Source organism: Aethalodelphis obliquidens, unplaced genomic scaffold (assembly GCF_003676395.1).
Source record: "Aethalodelphis obliquidens isolate GAN/ISIS:26980383/991018 unplaced genomic scaffold, ASM367639v1 scaffold10, whole genome shotgun sequence".
In the NCBI taxonomy this organism is placed as follows: domain Eukaryota; kingdom Metazoa; phylum Chordata; class Mammalia; order Artiodactyla; family Delphinidae; genus Aethalodelphis; species Aethalodelphis obliquidens.
In genome coordinates, this window is record NW_020837954.1 from 11,373,861 (window position 1) to 11,384,115 (window position 10,255).

Below are 10,255 nucleotides of genomic sequence, written 5' to 3' on the forward strand. Positions count from 1 at the left end.
TAATTTAAAATTTTCTAGTGGCCACATTTAAAAATTTTTAAAGACCTACTAATGAAATTAATATATTTTATTTAACCCAATATATTCCAAAATAGTTCAATATGTAATCAATATTGAAATAGTTCATTTTTTCTTTTTGGTACCAAGTCTTCAAAATCCAGTATGTATTTTACATTTACTGCGCATCTTAATTCTGACTAGTCACCTTTCAAGTTCTTAATAACCAATGGCTCCTGCATTGGACAGCACAGCTCTAGCCATAGCAGGTGGGTATTTGATAGCCTGGGGTATTTGCTGCCATTGCAGGGGGACAGACTTTAGACTCAGCTGCAATAAACACTATTCTGTTTAGATTTGTTACCATTGTTCAAAATACCAAGGAGAAGAATGGCACAAGTGCCACAAACCTCCACTAAACGTGGATAGACAGTAACCAGCGACAGTACAGCTACCCTTCTTCACCCAGGTTCCCAGAGCCTCCTGCAAAGTGTTTGTTCTGTTTGTTTCCTTTGTGTCTATCTACCCTACAAAGGTCTTACATTATAGTCCTGCTGTGCACAAAGATCCACCCTCAGGAGGAGGGAGGCAGGACACACTACCACAGCGGCCATCTTTTTAAATTAATTTTTATTGGAATTTTCTTTCACAGTGGCCATTTTAAAGCAAGGGAAATAAAGCCCAAGGCTACTTCTCCCTATTCATCACTCCCTATTCATCATGGCACCATCTCTAACATTACACCTTCACTTACATCCACTTCTATATTCTGCTCTTCACCCATTCAACATACACATTCAAATGTGTAGGATTTTGTTAGTAATGCTGAAACTCTAGGGGATAGGTTACAGTGCCTCTTCAATTTCAATATTATAAGAATATAAATAACGAAAATCTTACAAGCAGCACATTTTTATTATTGTGAGTAAAACTTTATAAAACACAAAGTACTATTTTATATCAGTTTAGACTAATACAGGTTATTATGTCTCCAATTTATTGCTACATTCCTTCAACAATCCTCTTTACTAGAGATGAGCGTACTACTGGCCCGGAGGTCAAATCCAGACTTCCACCTGTTTGTCGAGTTTTATTGGAACACAGCCACACCCACATCTTTAGGTATTGCCTATGACTGCCTCCTCACTACATCTGTAGAGTTGGGTTGGTGCAACAGACATCTAATGGCCTGAAAAGCCTAAAATATTGACTATCTGGCCCTTTAAGAAAAAGTTTGATGACCTCTGCCCTTTGCCATTATTTCTTAAGGAAAAATTGCTTCTGAGTTACCAGGTCAAGTACTGGTAAGAACACACTTCTAAAACAAAGTCAACAAATTAAGGAACAAAGGGCAACATACTGTTAACTTGCTGAGTATTTGGAAAACTAAAAACCTAAAAGAATAAGATTAAGAATGAAGTGACATAAAAACCAGAAACCAAATACAATTCAGAAAAGATAAATGCAAAGCATACTCTATTTACTTAATGGCCCAAAATGTATTAACTAGACGTAAAGCAAGGTAAGAGAGATACAGCCCAATACTGCAGAAAAGATCTAAGGGACATAAGCAAACTCCTCTGTCTACAAAATAATCAGTAACTGAGAAATGCAGCCATAGGTTAAAAACTAACACAATTCCTGACTAAAACAGCATATGGTATGCAAGAGAAGGAAAGTATGGTTTATAAGCTTAGAAAAGTAGTAATTGCTAAAAGACAGCACGGGCTGTTCTAACAATTTCCTTCACTGAAGGGGTTACAAGAGCAGGACATTAGGTGATCATGGGCATGGCAGACTATACATGCCTTAGAGGGAGAAATAACTGCTAGATGAAAATTACATTTATTACATTTATTCATAAATGGTGAGGGGGAAAGTTCAATTATAAAGCTTAGTTTAAAAAAACACTTTACTATTACTTTGCACTTTACTTAGTGCTGCCTCAGACGAACTTAAGATACTGACATACAAGGCAGGCTCCTAAAATCTGCAGATGACATTATGGTGAGGAATAGCAATACAGATTTTTAAAATCTAGACAATGAAGACTTAAGTAGAAATCAACAAAGGTGAAACATTATAGCTCCATCTTTCAGGACCCAACTCATATGTTATCTCCTATCTGAGGGAATCCTCAATTCCCCAGCAGTTATCAGTTCCATTTTCTATCAGTTCCATTTTCTATGTTTCCATTACACTGGCTCCTCAGAACATATGTGATTTATGCCACTGTGTTATAGACATACAATCACTTCTCACTAGAGGGGGACAAATTATCTCAGCATTTCCAAAGACTTTCCAAAGTACAGTGTCAAGAATAAGCAAATATATTCTCATCGGCAGTCCACATATACTTTTATGTTTATCTAAAAAGAGAAAGTACACATGTGAATGGGAAGAAGAAAGCAAAGTATCTGAATCTCAGCTTTGTCACTTGTACAATATGACTTGGGTAATTTATACAAACTTCACTGAACCTGGTTCCCCTTCTGTAAAATGGGAACAATGTGTTCCATAAACAGTTAATATGAAAATTAAATAATACAGTATGCCCAACATACTATATGTGCACTCAATAAACATATCAATTCTTACTGCTTAGGTACCCTATTCGCAGAGAGATCCTAGAAGAATACACAGAAGAATAACCTGTACGGTAGAGCAACAATGTCAGAAGAACACATATAAGACCTGAGAATCTTTGAAGAGAAAGTTTGGCATTGGGAAGGAGGTTAGGAAAAGGGATTAACTGTAGAAGGATTATCAGTGAACATCCAAAATCCAATCTGGATGCCCCAAGTATAAAATCTTATCAGCTGCATAGTGGTAGACTATTTGCAAAGAGGGTTGAAGGTGTGCAGGCTCCTTAGAAATGACTTTCACACTCTTCTCACAAGAGGTAGAGCCTATTTCACCACCCCTTGAATCTGGGCTGGACCTGAGATTGGCTTTGACCAACAAAATACAGAAATGACATTGAGAGATGTCTACTCTCACCCTCCTGGAACTCTGAGACCAAGGTCTCTGGAAGAAGAAGCCCAAGTTGCTTTCTGAGGATGAAAGACCACATGGTGAGAAATGCCATCCCAGTATATTAAATTATCACATAGTACACTTTAAATATGTTACAATTCTGTTTGTCAATTATACCCGAATAAAGCTAGAAAACACACACACACACACAAAGAAAAGCCATCCCAGCTGAGGTCCCTGACACATGACTGAGGCCACCTCTTACTCCATCTAGCCTCAGCCAAGCCTGACTTCATCTGACTTCACCTAAATGAGAGAGCACAGAGAGATGAGCAGCAACCACAATGGCAACCCAAAGAATAGTGGGCAAACAAAATGGATGGCTCTCTGAGCCACTAAGTTTTAGAGTGGCGTGTTATAAATAACTGATAGATATATCCCGTCTGCAGAAAAGAAACATGGTAGCCTGCTAATCAGATAAAAGGTTAAAATGCAAAAAAAAGAAAAAAAAAGTATTTAGGAATCTCTGTTATACCATCCACAGAAAAAGGACTCATAGACCCAAATACCTGGGCCATGTGGCAGACTTATTCCTAAAGAGGAGCTGAACATCTAACTTGAAGACGCTAGCTATTAAGATTATCCTACTCTCCTTGAAAACCCTATGCTCACGAAAGGGCCTTCTGATAATAACTAGATTTCATACATAGCTTACTATCAGTTTGGGGACTGGTCTATGTGAAGGGCCCTTTTCCCTATAAATTAATGGCATTCTGGTTTTTACATACAGTATCTAGAATTTAATCACTTGGGAGTGTAGTAAAAAAGTCAAATGTCTGAGCAGACTGTAGATCATGGTACCTTCACAAAGATCTAGGCAGCCAGCTTGAATTCCAAGCAATGCCCCTATGTTTTTGGTGCATATTTATGCAAACTTTAACAAATATTAGGAAGAATTCTCTATAATAAGCATTATGTGATGGTAAATATGAAAACAAACTCTAGAGTCTTAGGTATGTGAGTGAGAACTCTAGTGTCACCAGTTGCTAGATAGGTCGTTTTTGAACTGATCTTGGACTTACTCTTCCTGCCTCAATCCCAACCTCCTCATCTGTAAAAAGAGGACAGTTGAAAGGACTGAATTAACAAGTTGAGGAGCTGATGAACAATGAAAACAGGATGCTTTATAAATTAGTCAAACACTTTTCACTGGACAGCCAGATTGAAACATAAGCTGGTCTGTCAGTGATGTTGTGGAAGAGACTCCTACATTGTATATGAAAAGTGTGATTCACTCACAGATGGGAAATACATTCCAATTCCAAGAGTCTAAATGCCTAAAAACAGAAGTCATTTTATTAAGGAGATTAAAGTCACTATGTAATACAAATCATTTTCCTAGCCCACAAATCTAGAATTTCTGGTGTTCAGACTTGACTGCTCCTTATTTGAACAATCCAGACAAAAAAAAAAATTTTTTAAACAAAATTATTGTCTGCTAACTAAATTACAGAATAAATTTTTATCTCCTTTAAAAGATTAAACTATGCACTTTATTCTGTTCTCTTTATCTATGAGCTTCGTTTTTCTTATATTTTTTCCCCTAGGTTCCATATATAAGTGAGATCATACAGTATTTGCTTTTGTCTGTCCAACATTTCACTTAGCATAATGCCCTTGGTATTATTACAGCAGTCCATAGGTACTGCTGTAAATGGCAAGATTTCATTCTTTTTTAAGACTGAATAATATTCCATTGTGTATATGTACATCTTCTTCACCCATTTATCCATCAATGGACACTTAGGTTGTTTCCATATCTTGGCTATTATAAATAATGCTGCAATGAACATGAGGATGCATATATCTTTTCGAATTAGTGTTTTCATTTTCTTTGGATAAATACCCAGAAATGGAATTGCTGTATCAATATGGCAGTTCTGTTTGTAATTTTTTGAGGAACCCCATACTATTTCCCATAATGGCGGCACCAATTTATATTCTTATCAATAGCGCATGAGGGTTTGTTTTTCCCCACATCCTCCCCAATACTTGTTATTTCTAGTCTTTTTGATAACAGCCATTCTAACATGTGTGAAGTGATACCTCATTATGGCTTTGATTTGCCTTTCCTTGATGATTAATGATGTAGAGCACCTGTTGGCTCTCTGAATATCTTCTCTGGAAAAATATCTGTTCAGATCTTCTGTCTATTTTTAAATCAAGTTGTTTTGGTATTTTTGCTATTGAGTTATATGAGCTCTTTGTATATTTTGAGTATTAGTCCCTTGTCAGATATAAGATTTACAAATATTTTCTTCCATTTCGTAGGCTGCCTTTTCATTTTGTTAATGGTTTCCTTTGCTGTGAAGACACTTTTTAGTTTGACGTAGTCCCACCCACTAGTTTACTTTTGCTTTTATTGCTTTTGGTGTTGAATTCAAAAAAAAAATCATTGCCAAGATGTATGTCAAGGAGCTTACCACCTATGTTTTCTTCTAGGAGTTTTATGGTTTCAGGTCTTATGTTCAAGTCTTTAATCCATTTGGAGTTAATTTTTGTGTATGGTGTAAGACAGTGGCCCAGTTTCATTCTTTTGCACTTTAGCTTATGCATTCACCTACAGTTAATGTGCTATTTTTAATGAGTCTTCTTTATTTATGGAAAGCAGGTCAAACAAGAGCTAGCAATTAAAGAGCATATAGTTAAAACAAACAAACAAAATAAAGGAGTTTGAACTGTATAATCACCAAGTAACCATCTTTGTCATAGTCCCTGTCTCAAAGAATTCAAGGTCTAGGAAAAGAGAAAATGTGATGCAACAAATACATTGCATTACCGTGCAATAACTGCAGATGTTACACTAGATAAAATGAAGGGTGACCGTTGCTGCTAGAAGGACAAAGGAGGAAGTGTTAGGCTATGATATCAGGTAAGACACACAAAACACTATTTAGCAATTAAAAGGTCACTGGCAACCTGTACTAACCAGAGTTAGAGGCAGTTACTTTGCATTATGCTGGGAAGTGAAAAAGGTGCGGAGGTGTAGTAAAACTCTTTGAGACTGATAGAGAAAGTTATATTCAAGAAATCAAAAACCCGAGCAAATAGGTGAGCATAGTGATCTTCAGACAAATACAAAAGAAAAATATTCAAAATAATGTACTTAAAGGATAATCTTCAAACAAATTCACATAAACCAATTTGTGATTTAACGAATTAGTGAAAACAGATGTTTCCTTCATAGTTTCTCCAGACTTGTGGCAAGGGTCAGATTACCATAATCTGCAGACCACCATATACCATCCACCATGAACGCGTTTTTAGAAAGATCTCTTTGTAATCATCTAAGAGAAAGTAATCCAAATTTTAACACAATTAAATGGCAGTCTTCTTCCAGTTTTGTGCCAATTCAAAGTCATAAACGTTAATAGCTAAGAACATCAGTAGCTCTGCTTTGGTCAGGGTAAATGATTAAATATCTTTGCTCCCAAACCAATCACCTCTCTTAAACTGCTTGTTATTTCCAAAAACCCAAACGCTTCAGCACAAAGCAAAGACATTTTAATTAAAACAAAACATTTTAATTTTAATGTCATAAGACTACAAAGGACAAAATTAAAACATTTTAATTTTAATGTCATAAGACTACAGGGGACACAGTTCCTTAACATTAATGGAAGGTAGGTTTGGAATACCAAAAATCTCCTCCTCTATCATCAAGAACCTAAGTATCTGAAAAGTGTTCAAATTCAAAGAGGCTAGGGGCCATATTTATGCTCCCTTCTAAAGTGAGAAGAGTGTCTCAAAAAGACTGTTTACATAAAAGAAGTTTAAATTTAAGCCCATTTCCTATCTTGTTGGTGCTTTTAAATACAACTTCTTGAAAAAAATTCAGAATTACCAAGGATTTTAACCTAAATCTTCTTTAAAAGTAAGACATCATCCTTGTCAAGTTACTTAATCCAAATTCACTTAAGTAGTTACAAGACTGAACTCTATTTGAGTAACAAAACAAGTCTGTACAGGAGCAGAGTAAGATGTGCACTCGTATTTAAAAGTACTGTCTGCTGAAAAACTTCTCTAGATATGACATGTTTACGTGTAACTCCTGTGGAGCCGAAGAAAAAAGAAGGCTTGCTTAAAATAAAAGCTCAAAGGAACTGTCCTTTCTAACTTCACTAGTCATTTCTCAGACAGGTGCTGAGTTTGCTTAACGCCCTCCCTCCAGCAAGCCCCCACTCAGAAAAGGTGCCTCCTACACACAATTTATTTGGTTGCTATAACACTTGGTTTCTAAGTCACAAAGGGACTCCTTCTGAGTGGAGAGGATAAAGCATAAGAAAAAGGAAGGATCAGGCTGTTTCAGCGATTGATCAATTCAGGTTCTCACTTGGTGATCCTGTTTAAACACAGAGCTCTAAAACGCCCCGTTATTTGGTGTCACGGGACAAGGGGATCTCTTGGGATAAACCAGGCAAGGGACTAAAAATTGAGGGGTTGAAACTACACAGGCAGCAGCTCCGGATTCTTGTAAAAACAAAAGCGAGTGGCACATGTCTGGCGGCCCCATGCGCAGGGGGATAAAGAGGAGGCTGGCTGGGGTTGGAGTTGAACTTGTCTTAGCCCCCTCCCCCAACTCCCACCGCCGCGCTCCCGGCTACGCAAAACCGAAAACGAGGGGGCGCCCAGGGCCCTGCTCTCTCCCCCTCCTTTTCCCCCGCCCAGTCCCGACTTCTTCCTCACCCGGTCTCCCGGGGGCGGAGACGCCGAGTTCCCCAGGGCCGGGAGTTAGTCACCGAGAAGAGGCGGTGACAGAGCGCACGGCTCGCTTCGCACACTCCGAGGCCTAGCCGCACCCGACCAGAGGCGGCCGGCGGAGGCTCTAGCGTCCCGGGCTTGCCGGGGAGTCCCCTCCCCGGAGTCTCAACTCCGCTCCCACCCCACCCCCGCCGCTACCCTGGGCAGCTCCAACGTCAGGCTCCACTCCCGACCGAGGAAACGATGCCCAGCCCGGCCGTTTCCTGCCCCCGGGGGCAGGGATTCCCTCCCCGGACTGGGGGACCGCGGCTCCATGCCGCTGACCCGAGCGGGGATCCCCTCGGCCGCCGGGCGGGGATCCCGGAACTGGCCCCGTAGCGCGCGTGTGGCCGCGGCGGGGAGGGGCGAGGTGGGGAGTTTCCGCCGCTCGGCGGCCGGGCGGCTGCCGCGACTAGAAGCTGTCCCCGCGGCCGGCCAGGGACCCCAGCCTCCTCTGCCCCGGCCGGCTCTCCCCATGCGCGCCTCGGCCGGTCGGGCCTCCCGGGGACCCCGCTCAGTCACCGTGTCGGACTCGGGGGCCAGAGAAACGCGGGCCCGCGGCCACCCGTCACTTTCCAGTCGCCCCGCCAGAAACCCGGTTCTTGGAAAAGGAGAGAGACAAAAGGACGCTGGGGAGGGAGTCCCCACACTCCCTCGCACCCCCCGCGCCCGGCCCGGCCCTTACTCGTAGTGGCGGAAGATCTCGTTGGTGACTTTACAGTAGAAAACTTCCTCGTCGGGCCGCAAGTCCGCGGGCGGCTTCTGGCTCACAAACGGCTTTCGGTGTAGCAGCGGCATCTCGTGTCCGCCCGTGGGCTCACCCGGACCCTCGGCCGCCCGCGCCGGCCCCGCTTCCCTATCAAAATTGGAGGGAAAGGAAAGCCGGTAAGGTGGGGAGCGCTCGGCGGCGGCGGCGTGGGCCGGTCCGCGCGCCGGGGGAAGCTCGACTGCCTTTTGTGTGACTGACGCGCTGCGGCTGCCACCCGAGCTGAGGTCGCTCCTGTCGCGGTCGGGGTATTGAGCCAGCGGAGCCGCCCCACCGCCGCACGCCGGGCTGCCGGTTCACAATGGGGCCAAACGCCCAGCCGCGGGCAGGCGGTGCGGGAGCGGCAGCGGCCCCCTCCCCCAGCCCCTGCGGCCGCGGGGCTCAGAACGTGCTCGGCGCGCAGCCGGCCGGCCCGACGCCGCTAGGGAGCTCGATGCTGGCGGACCCCGGCGCCGCTCCGCTTTGTTCCCCCGCTCGCCTACACTTCTCTGCCGGCGCCGGCCGGCTCCCGAGCGACCACACCAAGCCCCTCACCTGCAAGCACGCCGGCTGCCACTTCTCCACCTTCTCAACTACAAAGGCGGCGAGGGGAGGCTCTGTCCCCCCGGGGGGTCGCTTCTCGCCGGCCCCTCCGCGCCTCCGGCCGACGCTTCTCCCGCTGCCACGGCCTGGCTCCTCGCGGGGGATCGCGTCCCACCGCCACTTCCCCGCCTCTCGGAGCTCCTGGGAAGTTTCTGATCTACTTTCGGCTCAGAAGGAGGAAGAGCTGTTGGGAGGAGCTTTTCACTTCTCGCTTCTACCTTTTTATTGGCTACTCGATGACTTTTACAGCCTGTCACTGATACAGGAAGAGACGGCGGAGAGCCTGGGAGAGCTACATTATTAATTAATGGAGCAACCCCTTGTGAAGAATCAGAAGCATCCTCCATGTTTGCGATTATCAGCCCAAAGATCTGGGGAGAGAGCTGGGGTTTCAAACAAATAGCTAACAAAGTAAAGCCTTCCTCTTCAAGTCTGACACCAGCGCTTGGTTCCACAATGGGAAAAGGATTCCAATTAAGATTTAACTTGTATTTTAAGGATGGGAAGAGAGATGAGGAATAAGAAGTGAACAGTATTTTGAAATTTTCTTCTTCAGAATTAGAATTCACCTGTCTAAAAAAATACTTTGCTTGTATAAACATTCATCTTGAAAATACCTTTCTTGACACCGTGCTCTTTAATACTTAGGACAATTCAGTCAAAGTCTTAAAAGAGGAAAAGACCAAGAAAGTATACGTCAGAAAATGTCATCATGCCTATAGGACCCATTCATATTTAAAACTAAAAACCACACCTTTAAAAAGTAATATTTAGAATACGCCGCTGAATATATTATGCAAGGGATCAGTATTTAATTCAATCACTCAGAATTTTAAAGATTATGAATTTACTAGTGAAATTTCCCCTAAAACAACTTTCCCATATCTATGATTTCCATTCGTTGAACTAATTTTAATGCATATAATACGTGTGACTTTTGAAGTAAAAAATATTCGAAACTACACATAACTCCCAATGTTTGCCAGCTTTGTATTAAATGGTCATTTTTGCTACTGCCCTTGACATTTGCTTATTTGCAGATTAACCTGTAAGAATGGGTCTAAAAGACAATAAGTTTGAAGAAGTCCTTCAACAAAGGATGTAACTAATTACTAATACTATGAAATGATCTCA

The 10,255-nt window shown here is 42.5% G+C and overlaps 1 protein-coding gene across 3 annotated transcripts in view; it reads right to left on the minus strand.

Moving 5' to 3' along the window:
• BAZ1A (bromodomain adjacent to zinc finger domain 1A) overlaps positions 1-9,587 on the minus strand; it is a 94,326-nt gene extending 84,739 nt beyond the window's left edge. For 2 of the 3 annotated variants that reach the window (XM_027111051.1, XM_027111048.1), the window contains exon 1: positions 8,459-8,595. In XM_027111051.1, coding sequence (XP_026966852.1) covers positions 8,459-8,571 — 113 coding nt within the window. In that variant the 5' untranslated portion in view covers positions 8,572-8,595. Of the gene's footprint in view, positions 1-8,458; positions 8,630-9,073 lie in introns of those variants that run through there. The other variant, XM_027111050.1, reaches the window with a different exon arrangement.
• Positions 9,588-10,255: the final 668 nt, after the last annotated feature.